The sequence below is a fragment of the Harpia harpyja genome, chromosome 5 (genome assembly GCF_026419915.1).
Source record: "Harpia harpyja isolate bHarHar1 chromosome 5, bHarHar1 primary haplotype, whole genome shotgun sequence".
Lineage (NCBI taxonomy): Eukaryota > Metazoa > Chordata > Aves > Accipitriformes > Accipitridae > Harpia > Harpia harpyja.
Window position 1 is genome coordinate 36,605,922 of NC_068944.1, and position 19,044 is coordinate 36,624,965.

General features: G+C 41.8%; 1 protein-coding gene across 5 annotated transcripts in view; it reads right to left on the minus strand.

Annotated features, from left to right (window-relative positions):
- Nucleotides 1-14,235: 14,235 nt before the first annotated feature.
- Nucleotides 14,236-19,044, minus strand: part of TMEM68 (transmembrane protein 68) — a 46,858-nt gene continuing 42,049 nt past the window's right edge. For 4 of the 5 annotated variants that reach the window (XM_052787064.1, XM_052787065.1, XM_052787061.1 and 1 more), the window contains exon 7: nucleotides 16,587-18,867. In XM_052787064.1, the coding sequence (XP_052643024.1) occupies nucleotides 18,763-18,867 (105 nt within the window). In that variant the 3' untranslated portion in view covers nucleotides 16,587-18,762. Of the gene's footprint in view, nucleotides 15,337-16,586; nucleotides 18,868-19,044 lie in introns of those variants that run through there. The other variant, XM_052787066.1, reaches the window with a different exon arrangement.

Below are 19,044 nucleotides of genomic sequence, written 5' to 3' on the forward strand. Positions count from 1 at the left end.
GGGGAAAGCTACAATACCACGCCACGCCAAGAAATCTCACACTCCAATTTTCTATTTTTCCACTTAGTTCTGTGGCAAGAGCAGGAAAAATTAAATGCCACGATGTGCAGGATGTGCAAGTGTAATTGGCAATTACCAGTGGCTCTGCCACCGTAGTACATAGGTTCAGCACACTGTGAACCTCAGTGACTCCTCCTTTTGGGCTGCCAGAGATGAAGCTGGTCAAAATCACAGATCACTTTTGAAAATCAGAATCAAACTACAGGGAGCTCAGAAAGGTAAAATTAAGGGGAAAAAAAAAGGAGTTTCAGGATTTCCTTGTTTAACAGAAAACAAAAACGAAAGAAGGCATGAATACATTTTTCTCTTTCATAAGTTATATGTAAACCATATGCACATACTTGAGAAGTACAAACCCTATGTTTTTACAGGCCAATCAAAAAAAAAAATCAACACCAAAACTATTTCAGTTTGTGATGCTCCTCGCTGTGATTTCTTCAAGCCAGGTGCACAGTGCAGAATTCATGATACCAAATTGCGTGTACCCGTGTTGTGACCATCAGCAAGTGGGATCTAACAGTAGGGCTAAGAAGAGCCAGCACATTGCACATTCAGTAATGGGATGTATTAGGTTGTTGCCGCTGAAGATAGGAACACACCTCCAAATTTGTCTGTCTCCTAGAAGTAGGCTTTTTTTGTGAAATTCATTCCCAGAGCCTGAAGTCTTTTCTTGCACCTGCACGCTCAAGTTGTGTATTTTGGTAGAGAAAACTGCCTGCTCCTCTTGCTAGGCAGGAATGGAAGGGAAGGCTGGGGCTGCCTCTGTGCCAAGGGCTGTAAGCTGGGATCATGATGCGAGCCCAAATCCCTGCTCATCCTGAGTGGACTCAAGCCAACGCTTTCTTGGAGACTGTCCTGTCTGCAAGTGGGGGAACACCGTCCCTCTCTCCAGATGAGAATAAGTCACCCTGAGGGCTGAAATGCAATAGCGCTGGGCACGGGCCTAAGAGGAGCTGTGGCTCTGTGGTCCAAGGTGGAGGTTGATCCTCTCTTTGGGGACTGCTCGGTGCGTGGGGCCGCTGCCTGGGCTGCATGTGTACACACAGGCTCTGCGGGAACATCACGTGGGGGATCCCCACCACATGGGCACATCCTGCGTGGCTCCAGACGTGTGGGTACACCCCAGGCAGGCTCCCAGGACACCTCTCCAATCAGTCCCTGGGAAACGTAGGCATGGGACCCCTGGCCCTGTGACTCTCAGGTGGCCTCGGTGGAGGATGGGTGTGTAGAAGTTCACCCAAGCTGAGATGGGGGTGCCTCCAGGCACACATGGTGGCACATCTTCAGGCACTCGCAGTGTATTTCTGCCTTCCAGGAGCTGCAGTCCCAGAAGTAGACCAGATCTCATGTGATGCCTGATAAAAAGTAAATGACTTCTTAATACTATAAAAAGCCTGTAAAAGAATGCACATGCAAATAGACTCAAATACTTGAAATTCAAATTCCAATAGTATACTCTGTGTTCATTCCTATGTTATTATTACTCAAATTTTTTTTTTTTTTTCAGAAATCATAAAGTTTCTTGCTTTAAGTTGTTGCATGATATAAAATTAATTCCAAATGAGTGGATTTTTACTGTATATGTCCTGGGTTTAGTTTTTCAGTTATTTTTCATAAATACATTTTACATCTAACTACCTCAGCTGCCTTTTGTTTTGTTTTGGTGCATATGAAGTCATGCACTTTCTATATTTGGGGATTTGGGGGGAGGAGTTCTTTCCATTTTGAATAACCAGGTTCAAAGCCATGTTGATCAATTTATAGAGGAGATCAATTTAACAAGACATAATTATTGACAGTTGCAGAACATACGTTTTATTTTTAGGTTCTGTTGGGGTATAGTTTAAGAAAAAACACCATAAGCTGCTTATTAATTTGCCTTAAAAAATGTGTGCTCTTTCCTATTCAAGTTGTATTATTTAACTCTTCTCTTGTACACAATTTACATGACAAAGACTAACGTAACAGTTGGCAGATAAACAGCAAATTGAACAGAATGGACCAATAGTTTCTCAGTTCTCTGTTGTAAACTGTTGCATTATACACTGATTGTGCTAAAATAATTGTTACTGTGCTTATACTCCTTAGTCACCGTTGCGGAAATAAAGTGATGGAAGATCACATTTGTGTTTATGGAACAGTGTAGATATCCCCCCAGTACAAGCACAGTGACTTGAGGTGAATGATAATCATTGCAGAACTTGTGCTTTGACTTGTAAACATTGTAAAAATGTATTTGGTATTTTATTTGAAATGAAGAATCAAAATAGTTATTAAAAAAAAAGAAGAAATCCTCCTGTAAATATATATATTCTGAATCCATGTATACAAACATTCCTTTAGAGTTCAGATTGTGAAGAGTGTCTTTATTGGCTAGAGACCACTGCCTCCCGTGGCAGAGGTTACATGTGCTATAGTAAAGAACACAGTGTGTGAAGTATTTGATGTACTGCAGTACCATAGTTCTTTTGGTCTGTTAAGTAAGTTGCAATTTGTGATGAAATGAAGTTGAAAGTAGTGCTTCATACTAACAAATTTCCTTGGTTACAACTTGATTTTTCTTGTAAAACTTAAAAGGAAAACTTGAAAATTTTATATATTTGGATTTTGTAGATTTTTTTTATTTTATTGCAACACAAGGTACCAAAATCATTAAATAAAGTACACTGTGGTCATTTTACCATGGCTCTAGAGTCTTTTTTAAAACTCTTTTATCCTGGTGGATCAGCAAAAGGATGCTAACTTTTGAGCTTCTGAAATTATTACCAAACAAGACAAAAGTTGGCCCAGGTTGGACCACAGTTTGGGACAGTCAGTCTCCAGAAATCCTTTCCACCATTAATTACTCTATGACTCTAGGCAGTATTATCCCAGGAGCTCCCATCGCTGAGCACGAGAGTGATCCAAGTGGCTCCCAGGCTACCTCTGGGACTGTGACAAGACTTGACCTGGGACTTGGACAACCTTACAGGTGTTATCCCAGCAGGGACCCCCAGGAAACCACCAGATACCCCAGCAGGCACCTCACCCAGAGCAGCAGAACAAGTTGCTCTGGCCACTCTGGCTGAGGCCCTGAATGCTGTTCTTGAAGGGAGACCTCCAAAAAAGCTGCCCTTGCCCAGGGAGCAGGCCAGCAGGTCCTCCCCACTCCTTGGCCCCTCAGAGCCAAAGTCCTTCTGATGCGGGGCCACACTCCCCAGCTGCCTCCCCGGCCGCTCCACGGTACCAAGGAGGGGAGAAGCAAGAGGAGCCTGACCCTGCCACCAGAAAGGGGGATTTCAGGGCTCTGCTCTCAGGGCTGTCATGGGAGTGCAGAAACCCGGGACCTCTCCATCACCTGAGAAGGGCCCTGCTTACAGGAGACAGAAGAAGGTGCTTTGTTGCTTTTATTCCCCCTTCAGGCTCCTGAAAGCATCACCATTCAGTGATCCCCATTGAGTAGTGGGGGAGGGAGAGCTGAGCCTCACCCCAATCTTGTCCTGAGCCCAATAATTGGGAAAACGTCCAGGGAAGATGCAGCTGCTTCCTTGATCTTACCGTGTCCAAACCCCTTCTGGTTGAGGAGGGGTTAGTTTCTTCTACTTCTGCCTCCTGGGCAAGTGCTTTAATCGTTAAACTATGACACAAGTTGTTGCTGTCTTTGGCAGCACCTCCAATGGCCTTAAGGGTCCTTTTGGACTTCGTTGCCACATTTGTGTGTGCAGTGTCACCCCAAGCAGCCCCAAACCCAAAGTTTGTGCAATGAAGGCCGGTGCCCATATCTCTCACGCTTTCTGTCCAGTAGCCATGCTCCCTCTCCTTCTTAGATGCTGCTTCTTGGCCTCCCTCAGGTGACCAAGAAAGGGAGACAAGGAGAAAACAACCCACCAAACAACTAAATAATTAGCATGAGTTCAAAGAGAGGAAAGAATATATACATATATATCTCGGGTAAGTGAATTTGACTGCAAGTAGGGATGATATGTGACTGATAGATTCTTCAAAGTTTTGTTTTCCACGTGTTTCTTGTTGTTTGGCTAAGGTTATGAAAGGAGTAGCTTGTTATTGCAGCTTGGCAAAGTGTAATGGAGGGAGGAACAGCCCAGCAACACCACTGGTAGCTTGGGCACTACTGACCGCTTGGGTAGCCTTTCCAGAGCCAGGAGTCTCCACCTAAAGATCTTGTCCTTGCATTTAGGTGTCTCTGAAAGGAGCTGAAGATCTCTAACATGGCTTCCGACTCCTCTCCCTGAATGTGGGGCTGCATGGGACACTAACTGGGTGAGCAGCTGCCACTGTGTGATACTAGTTAGCTTGGGGTAGAAGCGATTTACTTTGCATGGTTTTAGGCAAATTATTAACCTCTGGGGCAATAGCTTTCTTCAGGGGGCTTTTAATGAAAACCTGCTGCATGAAAGAAGCAAAGTAGTTTCTTTTTAGGCTGAACAAAGGTAGTAGACAGTTTAATTAGATTCTTAACAACGGAATGAGAGAAAATTTTTGCAAGTTGCTTGAAAAGTGCTGAGTCAGAGTACTTCTTGTCTTTCCTGCTTAAAAGAAGACAGAAATACCTATAGTGCCAGTAAAAAAATATGCTGAAAAACTAAATACAGGAACTGGGTAATAAAAGCCCCAAGTGTCTTGGCAAAATTATTCAAGCAGGGGTTTTCTCCTACTTAGCTTGGGAGCTAGTAAGAGGCTTGACTTAATACAGCTAATAATGCACTTAGAGAGCTGTGTGCATGGGAAGGAGCAGTGTCTTCCTACCACAGCAATAGGAAACTTGGAAAGGGAGATTAGAGGCAAGAAATTATTCTTTTTCTCCTGAATGTTGCATAGGTATAAAATGCATTTGTTCAGTGACTTCAGAAATGAAGCTGGAAAGTAAGTACTGATATTGTGTAGTATTTTTGCTGTGGGAGCATTTCAGACCCATGGTCAAGCACAGAACCACAGGTGAATTTGATGCGAAGATGGGTTGGAAACCCACTCTCTGGCTTGTTTTGGGGCTGAGTGAACTCTAAAGTACACTACACTCTAAAGTATGTTGTCCACACAATAATGCATATTTTAACTACGTTACATTAGTGTTATTCTCATGTGCTCCTCTGTGCTTCTTTTCACTGGGCAAGGGGAAGAGAGCTCAATTTGCTGACGAAAAGTGTAGCTCCAGAGGATGTAGAGCCAGACTGATGGGAGGGGTGGCTTTAGCTGCGGTTGCTGTCACCTAGCACACTGGGCCATGCATATCATAGGCTTCACATCTGTTCTTAAGCGGTAGGTTTTTACAAGATGGAGAGATTTCTTATTCACAGGAGGCTACGCAAAAAAAACCTGAGGACAAAGGCATGCTCATACTTACTGTGTCTTCCAGTAACCAAGTTGTTTATTTTTAATTGGGCTCTTGTTAACTGCTGTGAGCATAAACTGTACTGCCATGATCACACCCAAGATACATGTGGTATTTCCCACTGCTATGTGACTGCTACGTGTGTTCATAGGACTTACATTATTAACCAAGTAGATCAGTTTATGGAAGGCAAGATCACTGATAATGTCCCAAAACATGGAAGGATAAGCTTAAGTGCATTACCATTATAAATATTGGAATTGAGCTAATGGATTATTGCTGATATTGTGGGCAGTTGCAGTTCATCTCCAAACTATCTCATAGTTTTAAGCAAGATAATCTTATATTAATTTTAAATTTCCTGTGCCTGTAAAGACTATAGCAGTCCAAATCTGAAATTTGATCAATTCATTAAACTCCAAAGGTCATTTAGATACTGACCTAACTTCATTTTTAACATCCATGACTAGTGGGGCTTTGGCAGTAGTCACTGTTAGTAGTTCCTTTATATCTTCATTAGCATTGGCCCTACTTTATTCCATCTGTTAGCTTTGTGCACTCTTCTGCTGTGCCAATGGATCCACCATTAGAGTGAAAGAAATGTAGTTTCTCTTCCCTAGGCCGGTGTGAGACATGATGTACCATGACCAGACTCAACTTAGCCACCCTCTGCAAACCAGCTATTTCACAACTTGTAGTTACATGAGAGTGAGAGGGAACACCTGGAGGCTCCTTCAGACTAAGCAAGCAGCTTTAAGCAACTCAGCCCTTCCATGTTGCACATTTGTCCCTACTGATCTTTTTTCTCATCTGGTGATTTTGTAACTCTTCCAAGATTCTCCCTTTAAGGCATTTTCTTTTTGTGTTTGTTTGTTCGTTTATTTTAAATGCCCGTTTGTCTCTGATATTTTTTTGTGTGTTTTCTTTTGGGGATTTGCTTTTGCTTTGGGCTGTGCTTGCCATCTGTGATGTTTGAGGCTACATTTCAAATGCTGTCACCTTTTCTTGCCGATTTTGATTCCAGACAGCCGTGTTGGTGCAGCAGTGGGAGAGGATCTGTGTGGTTACTTTGCAGGTGTGTGGCTTTTTGTCAGAGGTCTGATGTCCTAACAATGTCCTGATAAGAGCAGGAAAATTAACCCATCCTTCAACTTCTCTAACTGGTCAGTGTTTTGTTAGGTACCCTGTGCCATCTTCTGCCTACAGTTTCACCCCAGGATCTGTTGTGCTATATGTATATGTGCCCATACTTTAAAATCTAAAAAGAAATAAAAATAAAAGATAAGGAGGCCATGCCTTAGTAGGGCCATAATATCCCAGAGCACTCACCATTTCCAAGGAATGCAAATAATTGCCATGTGCTTAAACTCTGCTATAGAATAAAGTGTATAGTGTGCCTTAATGATTTCGCTTAATGAACATCTCCAAATATCATACCCATGTGAGCAGCATACACAGTATTCTGTGTTTGTAAAGGAAAATTGAGGTTGAAGCTTAAATTCCATGTTACGCTACAAAGGCGGAAATGGGCTGGTTTACCTCCTGTGAGAAGCACTGGTGGTAACCCAGGGGTTGCAGCTCTCCGCTCTCTGCCCCAACCAATAGCAGGCAGGACATTGTTGGCAATTAAGAATAAATATGCCTCACGGTTATATCTTTCTTTAAAGTGACATGAACTCTGTCCTGGTTTTGGCTGAGACAGAGTTAATTTTCTTTCTAGTAGCTGGTATAGTGTTATGTTTTGGGTTCAGTAGGAGAAGAAAGTTGATAACACACTGATGTTTTCAGTTGTTGCTAAAAGTAGTGTTTAGTCTAAAGTCAAGGATTTTTCAGCTTCTCATGCCCAGCCAGCAAGAAGGCTGGAGGGGCACAAGAAGTTGGGAAGGGACACAGGCAGGGCAGCTGACCCAAACTGGCCAAAGGGGTATTCCATACCATGTGACATCATGCCCAGTATATAAACTGGGGGGAGTGAGGCTGGGAGGGATCGCCGCTCAGGAACTAACTGGGCATCAGTGGGTGAGCGGTGAGCAATTGCATTGTGCATCACTCCATTTGTAAATTCCAATTCTTTTATTATTATTGTCATTTTATTATTGTTATTATTATCATTTTCTTCCTTTCTATTCTATTAAACTGTCTTTATCTCAACCCACAAGTTTTACTTGGTTTTTTCCAGTTTTCTCCCCCATCCCACTGGCTGGGGGGGCAGTGAGTGAGCGGCTGCATGGTGCTTAGTTGCTGACCAGGGTTAAACCACGACAAACTCCTACGTGCGACTTGTAACTAATAATGAATCAAGTTTAGTCTTTAGATGGGCTTTTGCTTCTATATCTGATCCATCTGATCTTTAAAGTTGTAATTATCCAACTCTATTCTATTTATGTAGTTAGCAGTTTTTTACATTTGGGCACATCACCTTATCCCAAACTGTTACTCTGTGCTGGTAAGACATGAGATTTCAGTGATAATGATCTCTTAAACACCCTAATGGGACAGGCTTTCATTAAAGTGGTGTATTATCTAGCATATAAAATTAATTTACCTTGCCTGTAGAGCACCTCTGTGAGGTTTTGTTGCAGAAAGAATTACAGAGTTAAACTTCTGTCTTTGATTTCCACGTATGGATTGCTAGAATCAGACATCTTCAGAAAATATGCAATTAAATGCGAAATGTGCTTGGAAATTTGGGGATCCAAAGAGCGTGGTCCTCGGGACTCCTTCTCAGTGCTCAGTTAGACCTCTGACACACCGTTTGCTTTTCCTTATCATAGTGAGACCTTAAAACGCAGGCTGGGGAGCAGGGAACCAAAAGGACCATTTCTGCTCCTGCCCGATCCCGTTACCCAGCCACCTACATGATGTCACCTGTGGCTTCTGTCCATTTAAAAGGTTCTTGTGCCTCCTGCTCAGCACAGGGGCATTGCTGCTTGGTCTGGATTCATCTCACCTGCCGTGCAGCCCTATGGAATTGCACAAGGGCCAGCTGTCTGGCAGAATTTGCAGTCCTCACCAGTGCATGCCTTGGTTTAGATGGCGATACGGGCTAATGATCTGACACAGTATGGCACATCCCCTACCCGAGTGGTGGCTGTGAAGTCACTGCACTGTATTTCCAATCAGGTATGCTATTCCGCTGGTAGTGCATCCAAGTAGGACATGAGAAACCTCAATTTTAAATTTAACTTCTTTCAATGTTGTTTTGAATACAGATCTCATAAAACCTTTTATTTAATTAACTTTTCTTGCATAGGTAATTCATTTTCGTCAGCAGCCTATGCCACAGGATGCTTCTGATTGTGCATAGCGATAATATACTCTCTTTCTATTTCTGCCTGAAGGAGAATTAAAATAGGAAGGGAAGTGTTTGGTTGCACTTTTATTGTTTGGAGTACTTTTTCTTGTGTGCACATGTGCAACATCTTTTGAGATCATAGCTCTCATATTTCCTAAAGGAAGAGGAAATAAAAACAGGGTGACCTTAGAGAAAAACAAAAAATCTTGGAAGAACATAAAAGTCTTCTGCTCATTACAGTTTGCCTTGAAGACTTTATCTGACATTTCTCTGAAACCTGAGTTATCAGAAGCAGTAATTTGCTCTGCATTATCTACTACCTCGATTCAAAAGAAGTACTAAAGAGATGCCATTCAAATTCATACAGGAAGCCATACAGCCTCTTATTGAAGGTAGCTGGTGTAAGGGAAGAAAGCAGAGAAGCTTCCTCTGAGCAGAGGGCTCAGGATCTCTCTGCTATTTATCTTGCAACTGCCTGGGACAAATATACAAAGGCTCTGTGCCTAGGTGTCAAGGTGTAAGTGTAGAGATCAGATCATGTAGCAGGAGCAGGCAGAGCCAGCAAGGAGATACAGCCAGGCAGATGTGGTAGGGAGGGTGAGTAATGGAGCCAGGCACCATCACCTGCCACCTTGCCAGAGCTGAGCTTTTATCCATGGCAGGGTAGCACTCCATGTCCTGGCACTTTCCAGGTCCCACACGTCTGTTTTTTAAGCAGAAGCTGCAAAGAGGACTTTTTCATACTGGCTTTTTCAGACCGCATTGGGCTGCATGAATAACTCACTCCCTATGTACCAGCTTGCATTGCTGCTGTCTTAGATGGTACAGAGCGCCGAGCTGAGCTCTTCCTGTAAGCTGTCAGGATGTGGATGCAGGATTTGGTGTGAGAGCTCAGAGATGCTCAGCTGAAGTGTTCAGAGGAACAACCTCTGCTTCAGCAATGTGGATTTCCACTTGTGCCAAGGCAGCAATGCTTTTAAATTGCCCATGCCGTTACTGTTTCTGACATCAGAAACACTGGCTACAATCTTCCAGCTGATATGCCTGGGGGAAAAAAATGTAAAAACACGGGCCAAAATGTTAGCAAACCATCCCTTTTCACGCTGTAAACTTCCCCGTGCAAAGATCCTTCCTTCACTTGCCCTCAGATGCCAGCAGAGGCAATGCAATATTTGGGTTTTTCCATGCTATGTGTTATGGCATTTGTAAGTGTGAAACGAGCAGACCTAACTCCAAGAGGTGGGCAGGCAGGGCTGCTTTCCGGCTGGCCAGGGCAAATGTCTTTAGGGATCAAGCATATAAAAAAAGATTTCCTTTCTTCTTAAAAAGGGGAATAACTGCACTACCTGAGCCATGCTGAGCCATCTTGCACTTTGACAGCTTTTCTAACTTAAGACAACCTGCCTTGCTAAATCTTAACCCATCTCTCTGCTGGTGGCAGCTAAAATTAGTGATTTTTTATTAGGATGGTTGTAATGGGGCAGCACTGCTCACTAAACAAAGGGGCAAAATGTACGTAATGGAAAAGGAAAAAAAAGAAAACAGCCCAGCACCCTGTGCAGGATCAAACATTTCCATTCCAGATGGGCTGTTGTAAAACAAGTGGAATCTTGGGAGAAATAAACCTTCAGTTTTTCTACTGAAATATAAGGTAAACCCAGCATACACACAAAGCAGTATGGGATGCCAGGAAGGGAAACTTGGGTCATGGGCATATGAATTACCTGGAGTCAGTCATATTTTCATTTTATTCATTTATTTCAAGCAGCTGCCAACACTTGCTGCACCTCTTAAAATTGACTTTGCCCCACCCTGGCAGCAGCACATTTATATCGGGATGAATCACCACCACCTTTTCCCTATACAGCCTGCCTGTGCTCAGCCAAACATCTTTTCCTCTCCGCTGTTGCAAAATAGTAGCTGTCCCCAGCAGCTGACTATTAAATCTGATTAAATTTGATGGAAGCAGGTCCTCATTCTGTCCCGAAAGAGCTGATACTACAGGGTCGCATGTTTTCTTTCGACTGCCTGTCTCCACTGCCATCTCTTGCCTAGCGCGCTACCTGGAAAGGTGGAGGGGCTGTCAAAACAGGACAGCATGCCAAAGAAATAAAGCTCCTTCTGAAGGAGAGCCCCGATAAAAAAATTTCAGGTTTTTTTAGGAGGTGCCCCCTCTACAGGTGAAATTGCACCTTCATATTTGAGTGTATCAGTTTCCCTCATCAAACCTGCTAGTCCTTTGTGTTTTACTCCAGAGCTTGGGAATGTCGGTATTGCAAATATTTGTTGAGGTGGCAACGCTATTCTGGAACCTGAGTGTTTCTGGGTTTATTTGCCCTGATGTGAGCATGCTGCTAACATGGATGCTGTCTCCTATTTTAGACATTGGAAATGGGGCCCAAATCCTCAGAGACAGGCAAATTCCTTATCAATGAAAACATTCCTATAGACTTAGTTCCTACACTTACAGAAATCTGCATTAAAATCAGGAGCTTGGGCTCCAAAAATCATTACTTGCTGTCCATGTTTTGCTGCATGGTTTGAAGAGACGATCTGTTAGAAATCAGCACATCTACAGAAACTACCTGGTTCACCAGCTAATAAAAAATAATTAAGCATAATAATGACAAAGAAAGCATGAACGATATCATCTTGACATTTGCAAAGCTCAGGTGGATTGAATAATAATGGTCTTCTATTTGCCTTGCGACAGCAGCTGAAGTAGGTTCCATGCTCCTGTTTATACCAAAGAAACAGGGCATCGCACATACCCTGTGTACACATACCTATGCTGCCATGTAAATAACAAAGTCAGATAGTATCTGGTCCCATAGCCATTAATGGTCAGAAGATGTTAAGAGTTAAGAAACTAAAGAAAGACAGATTAATGCATTCCAACGGCTGAGATTTTCTGGCTGCCTTTTTAGGTCAGTTCTCTACTCCCGTTGCTTCTTGAAGTGTGTTTTTGGGCACTCATGGGTGCTTAGCCACCCACACGCTGAGTTTTCCTGACTCACCTTGCTGCAGACAGCAACAAAAGCCACCCTCCAATTTTAAATGCCTGTCAAAATGTACATCCACTGGCTCATGAGGAGAGCTTTGCAAATGAGGCACTGGGAATGGAGTAACCAAAGCAACTTGAAAGTGGGGTTTTCAGCACAGCTTCAGATCTACGCATGACCCGGTTGCTGCACCAGAAGGGTGGAATAAATTGCATAGTATACAAGTGTCTGTTGGTTCATTTATTAAAGCTGCTATACAGAAGGCTTATTGCCTCCCAGAAATGGTATTTGTGGATACTGTACGTATGACAGAAAAATACCAGAGGCTCTTTATAAAAAACTTTCTCACCTGTTAGAACAGCAGTCTTCCCTTATAAGGTGTCACAGTTTAACCCCAGCCAGCAACTAAGCATCACGCAGCTGCTGACCCACTTCTCCCCCACCCGGTGGGATGGGGAGAAAATTGGGAAAAAAAAAGTAAAATTCAGGGTTTGAGATACGAACAGTTTAATAGAACAGAAAGGAAGAAAATAGTAATGATAATAATAACAATAATAAAATGACAATAATAATAATAATAAAAGAATTGGAATATACAAACCAAGCTATGTGCAATGCAATTACTCACCAACCAATGCCCAGTTAGTTCCCGAGCAGCAATCCAGACCCCCCCAGCCTCACTCCCCCCAGTTTATATACTGGGCATGACGTCACATGGTATGGAATATCCCTTTGGCCAGTTTGGGTCAGCTGCCCTGCCTGTGTCCCCTCCCAACTTCTTGTGCCCCTCCAGCCTTCTTGCTGGCTGGGCATGAGAAGCTGAAAAATCCTTGACTTAGTCTAAACACTACTTTTAGCAACAACTGAAAACATCAGTGTGTTATCAACTTTCTCCTCCTACTGAACCCAAAACATAACACTATACCAGCTACTAGAAGGAAAATTAACTCCATCCCAGCCAAAGCTAGGACATAAGGTCTGCTCTCTATGGGGATCTTAAAGATGGTGGTGGGACGTGCCCAAAGACCAGAACTTAACCACCTTAGCTCCTCAGCTGTAACTTTTTGTGTCTGTTTGGCCACACCTGAGCTAGCCCTGGGCTGAACAAGGTATTTCAGGGCACTTGAGGCACTGAAAACAGGGTGGCTGGGCCAGCCTGGCTGCTACCCCTTCCTCTGAGTGCTCTCCAAAGGCAGCCCTGCCGCAGCGCAGCACCATGCACTGTCCCTGCTGCAAGGTGAACTCAGCGCTGTGTCTGCGGGTGCTTGAGCTTGCTTCACTCCCCTGCAAAGGCAAAGCTTTAGGGTGATTCAAGCCTTGTCCTGAACGATCCTGAGCATCATCATGGGGAGCAGGGGAGTCTGCAGGAAAGAATACAGACCAAGACTAGCGATGGAGAGAAGAACTGGGTAGCAAGCACGACCGCTAGCTTGCTTTTGAGTGGAAATAGCAACCCTTGATGTGCTGCTACCTGATGAGCAAGTCTAATACAGTGTTGACTACTAGATACCTTCCACTAGAGTCTACTGGCTCATAGTTTTTTCCAGAGAGGCCCTGAGGGCTGCAGAGGTCTTCTCCTGAGGCTGCTCCTCCCAGATGAGTGCCCCCGCCACTGCTCAACTCAGATGGCAACTTTGGTCCTGGAAACACCATCAGTGCTGCTAGGCTTCTGCGCTGGTGCCAGGTTTTGCAAGGAGAAGTAGCCAGGAAGTTTTGTTTCTATAAACGTGACTCAAGATTGTCCAGAACTAGGATTCCAAAACTAGTTTGGGGTTTGGGTGTGCTTGTTTCACTTGTGGGGCTTGGTTTATATTTTCATTAACACCTTGACGGACTGAGCCAAGTTGCAGTCAGTCTTCTGCAAGCTTGTTCTCACAAAGCACTATCAAGATACCTGGAATGTGGAATGTCTGTCTGGAATGTGGAAATCTACAGGAAAAAACATTAACCAAGCAAGCCTGCAACTGCTGTGCCCACTAGTTAAGAAAAGTAATCCACTGCATGATGGGCAAAAGAAAATTAATCCATTTCTGAATGGACAGGACACTTCAAAAGCTTTGGTGGATCTGTCAGGAGAGTGGGGTTTATATGGTAAGGAGAAATCTGATCATTAAAGAAGTGTCTGGAGAGCTGGCAGCTCCATCATAGCAGCTGAAATAGGAGCTCAGAAATGTTTCTAGGTACCTTTGGTAGGCTTCAAATAGATCAAAAAGAGAACTAACAAATGTTCATTAGGGTCTCCATTTCTGTTCCCACTTAAGAAGTAACTGAAGGAAGACTGGAGCTGCTCTGAGCACAGCATAGACCTGACCATAAGAAAACACTATTGGAAGAAAAAGAAAAACAATCCCCAGTCTGGAATATATGAAGATCAGCCACAACTGCAACAGGACTCATCCCAATTCATCTACCACAAATTCCCTGTAAAGATGACACAAAATTGTAAATTCCTACCCTCCCTGATGTTTGGCACATTATGTTTCCCATTAAAAGGAATTAGGTAAAAATGGTTCCATTTCTTGCCATTTCTTTTTTTTTTTTTTTTTTTAAGATCTTCTCTGAATAATACAATACTCCCTTCTGCACTCTGTTAGAACTTTGGCATCTCATGTTCCCAGAGCATGCAGTGGTTTTAGCCAGAAAACAGGAGCCAAAGCTGATTTGAAGAATTATGCTGTGCTCTCTTGTTATCGTAATTAGTATGGACAGCAGGGAGCGGTGGGCTTTCACTCGTGATGGCTGCAGCACAAGGCCTGGTGGAATGGGAGCTGCTCTACAACAGCCAACTCACCTCCACGGTGGGGAAAAAAATACTGGGTCTGCCTTATATATGCAGCCTGATGTTAATTCCAAATGGCATCTTACCTTCTCGTAATGTTTCAGACAAACACACACACACACACAAAAGAGAGAAGTGTGAGCAAACACTTTTTAAAAACATTCTCCCTACAGTTCAAAAGTTTATTACACTTTTGTGACCAATTTTCTGACATGAAGAGATCATTATAACCATTTTAAAATGTTTCAGGAAGCAACATATGGTATGCATTCAGTGTATGCTCTGGCAATATTCAGGGTACTAAGTGGTAAATTTGCAACTGACTGTGCAAAACAAAATTACTCAAAAAAAGCAGAGAAGCAAATACTGCAAATAACCCATGATGAGAAAAGTATCATAGAATCACAGAATGGTTTGGGTTGGAAGGGACCTTAAAGATCCTCTAGTTCCAACCCCCCTGCCATGGGCAGGGACACCTTCCACTAGACCAGATTGCTCAAAGCCCCATCCAACCTGGCCTTGAACAATTCCAGGGATGGGGTATCCACAACCTCTCTGGACAACCTGTTCCAGTACCTCACCACCCTCACAGTGAAGAATTTTTTCCTAATATCTAATTTAAATCTCCCCTCTTTCAGTCTAAAGCCATTACCCCTTGTCCTATCACTACATGCCCTTGCAGAAAGTCCCTCTCCGGCTTTCTTGTAGGCCCCTTTAGATGCTGGAAGGCTGCCATAAGGTCTCCGTGGAACCTTCTCTTCTCCAGGCTGAACAACCCCAACTCTCTCAGCCTGCCTTCATAGGCGAGGTGCTCCAGCCCTCTGATCATCTTCGTAATTTGTGTTGAGACTACCATTCATTTTGGCTAGTTCTGAATTAAAAAAAATATATATACAAAAAGGCATTAGCATCACTGATCTGTACCATAGAAACACATTATCTTTGTTGCTAGCAAGGACTTTCATAGACATGAAGTGAATAGAACTGAGAAAGTAAGTGATCAGATTGTCTCATGAAGTGCAGACATGTTTTGGAGGATTATCTTACTTAACATGTATTTTCTGGGCTACTACACTCATGTAGCAATTCCACACACTTCCATGTTTACTTTTGGTACGGTAATTTTTTTGTCCAAAAATAACATGGAAAAAAAGCAGTCTTTCGTCTATGATAGGCTTAATAGATATTAAGCACTGTAGAGCTAACCCATTGTCACCATAGCTGTATCTTTCTCTACAGAGTAAAAGGATGAAGCAACATAATGGTATACTTGTACAGCAAATCCAATACTGGATGAACCACACAGTTGTGTTGACAATGCTGATTAAGTGCTCTACCTTGCATTTACAGTGATTAATTTCATATGAAAGCTTCCTAATAATAGATGTTCAGACTGAGCTCTGCTATTACACAACAGGACAGTAAATTGGCCAGCAGGAGATTTGGGTCTTGCTGAGAGATAACGACAAATACCTGTCAGTACAGCAGTCAGTCTATTTCTACTTCCAAACAACCTGAAAATACATATTCTGGTTATGCTGTTCACATGGAGAAACCTGGAACGTCTTCAGCATTTCCAGAGACTAACCAGGCAATCAGCAGTCTAGTCTAATGCTGCTAAAATCTCCTTTAAATACTTCTGCCTGATGCACAGTAAACCAAATCAGCTAAAAGGAAGCCGGGTCTATTACCTTCCTTGTAAGAGTCTCTCTGCAGGTCTGCCCCATTTTTCAATGAAATAAAGTAGGTAATCATTCACACACCAAGTATGTATAAATAAACCTTACTAGTCCGTATTTATAACATATTTTCTGTTGTGGAATCTTAAATGTAACTAAAGTGGTATTGCAGTGCCTGTTAAGGCCTCTTCCAGCACTAATAACAACTATTAAAAGTCAGACCTTATTGTTTATGTGAATTTTGTCCTTTATTCCACTGTTGTCTGAATGATTTTCCCTTTAATTCATTCCTTCTGGGGCTTTGATCCTTCCACCCCTATTCAGACACTAGGCAAGAAGAGCTTCTGAAGGGTATTACACGCCATTCAAAACCACTGAAGGTTCAGCAGGGCAGGCCATGTATAATTTCATTTAGTTCAAACACAACACAAAACTTCAGAAGCCTGTTCCAGTTATCAATTTTATTCGAAAGGTGTCTTCTATACATTTTTTATATATAGAAATAAATATGAAAGGCCTATACAAATATGAGCACTTAAAGAGTACCAATACTGCCCTTCATTTTTTATACTCATCTTTCAATACTTAAAGGGACAAAACTGCATCAAACAGCCCACATACTTAGTAAAATAAATTTTACAAAATCTCAGTTCACAAATGTCTGTTCATGTCTAACAGAACCTTTTAGACTGAGTTTTCTTTTACATATACGCAACCTCAACACGAAATACGTGCAGCTGCCTTTCAGAATTTCACAATATAGACTGATTACATTTTCCTCAAGATGGACAGTAAAAACAAAGTCATACTTAAGTTATACTCCAATGTAGGAATTTGCATTATCACTTTTAATGACATACTGTGTTAACATAATATTTTTTTAAAAACATTCCGACAAATTAAAAAGAACACAATCTTGCCTTCAAATAAAACCCAAGTCATTTAAAAAACTTCAGAATGGGCATTTGCTTTTACATAATGTGATTCTTCCCCAAACTTTAAAAAATTTAATTCAACACCACATAAAATGCTTTTGATGTAAAATAACATCATAAAATAAGTAAGCTTTTTGCTTTTTGTAAACCATAGTTTATAGACTTTCCCATAAAGTGATATTTTTCTAACATAGGGCATCATCCACATGCATTTATGTAATCTCACTAATTTACACATTTATGAGAGTATAAAGCAAAGCATGTGCTTAAATGGTGGGAGGAATGGATACCAAACTGAATTCAATTGCTCTTTCAAAAGTTGGGGTTTGTTTTTTGGTTTTCTTGTTTGTTGGTTTTGGTTTTTTTTTTTTAAGAAAAGGTCAAACCCCAACAATACTGAAAGGAAACCACATAATATAGCAAAACCCTCTTTTGTCTTTCCTTGAGGAATTTGTCCTCTATCCCAAAACTAAGGAGTTCCCAGATGCTAATTTAAGAACTGTAGCTCAAACTTGCTGGGAATCAGAAGAAATATTTCAGATATTTCCTATTTGGACAATAAAACCGTACGCTTTAGTTCAGAAAAAATATAATAATATAATTTACTGTAAGTGCACAAAAGCCCAATCCTGCAACTCTTTCCTGTTCATTCAATTGTTTTCACTTAAGGAAAGTGTATACGATTTCCCTCCCAACCCTGGTTTAATAACTTATGTAAATAACTGTGAAGAATATGGATGTTTAACAGTTTACAAATACACTAGATTTAAAGGGTATTTGGGAATGTCTATCCTGTTTTTCAAAAGAACTACTACTTTTAAAAGAAGTGTTGTACTAATATTTTCTTTCCTTCAAAATAAAGCTTTATGAGCTCATGTTACTAAACAGTACTCTCATTTCCACTTAAAGTTTAAATGCTTGGCTCATTCTTTCAAAGGAGAATTTGCAGATTCATTGAGAAGTATACACAACAACTCTCTACTCAAGGGCAAATATCCAATATGGCTCGGCTTGGAATAGCAGCTGTGCCGTAGGGTTCTCATTCACAGCATCAGAGTAGTTTCCGTAACAAACTTCCCTGGTTCACTGCAGTTCTCTAATCAATTTTCACTCCTCCAAACTCTTTCTGAGCTCACCCAGTAAAACTAACCACTTTCCACCATAGGTTTTGCAGGCATAGCTAGAGGTTCTGCAAGCCACAAAAGGTTGACTGTTTTCCAGCAACACAAGAGTAACGACCTAAAGAAAGTTTTCATAAATGCTGTACGGCATTAACCTGGCCTGCAAAACCTAGTTACAGTGATGGTGATCAAGACAGTAACACTCTAGCGACTCTAGCTCTACAGCAGGTCTAACATTCAGGTTAAAGAGCAACCATAGGCGGGGAGAAAAAAAAAACACACAAAAAAAAAGACAAGTGACAATGTACATAAAGACTTGCAGTGTCATTTTTGAAAAAAAATGCTTTCAAGGTAGGAATGCATTTATCAAAGACTAAGCTTTGCCCCATTACGAATGATTTGAAGTTTGGGTTCCTGAGCTTGATACTGGACAGGGGGAAGGGCAAGGGAAAGTGTCTTATATCTTAAATTATACAGCAGTATCATAAGGACAGTATTTAAAACCTATTATTAGAAGAATGAATAAGTTACTATAACTAAATAGTAGTTTATTCAGAAGACCTTAATCTTCCTTCTTTTGTGTTTGAAATCGTTCCATTAAAGCCCTAAATATATTTCCTGGTATTTTCTGATGTTTTTCTATTAGAGCTTGGAGTGCTGCTTTTGTCTGTAAGGAAAGAGAAACGGTTTTGGTCAGATTAAGTCATCTTTATATTGTTCATACGTTAACACAATTTCTAGGCTCTTTTCATCCTTTCAGATGTCACAGAACTACTGCAAGTTCAAAATACTATTTTTCCATATTTAAGCCCACAGGATGTGTTTGTGGGATCACTGCCAAGAA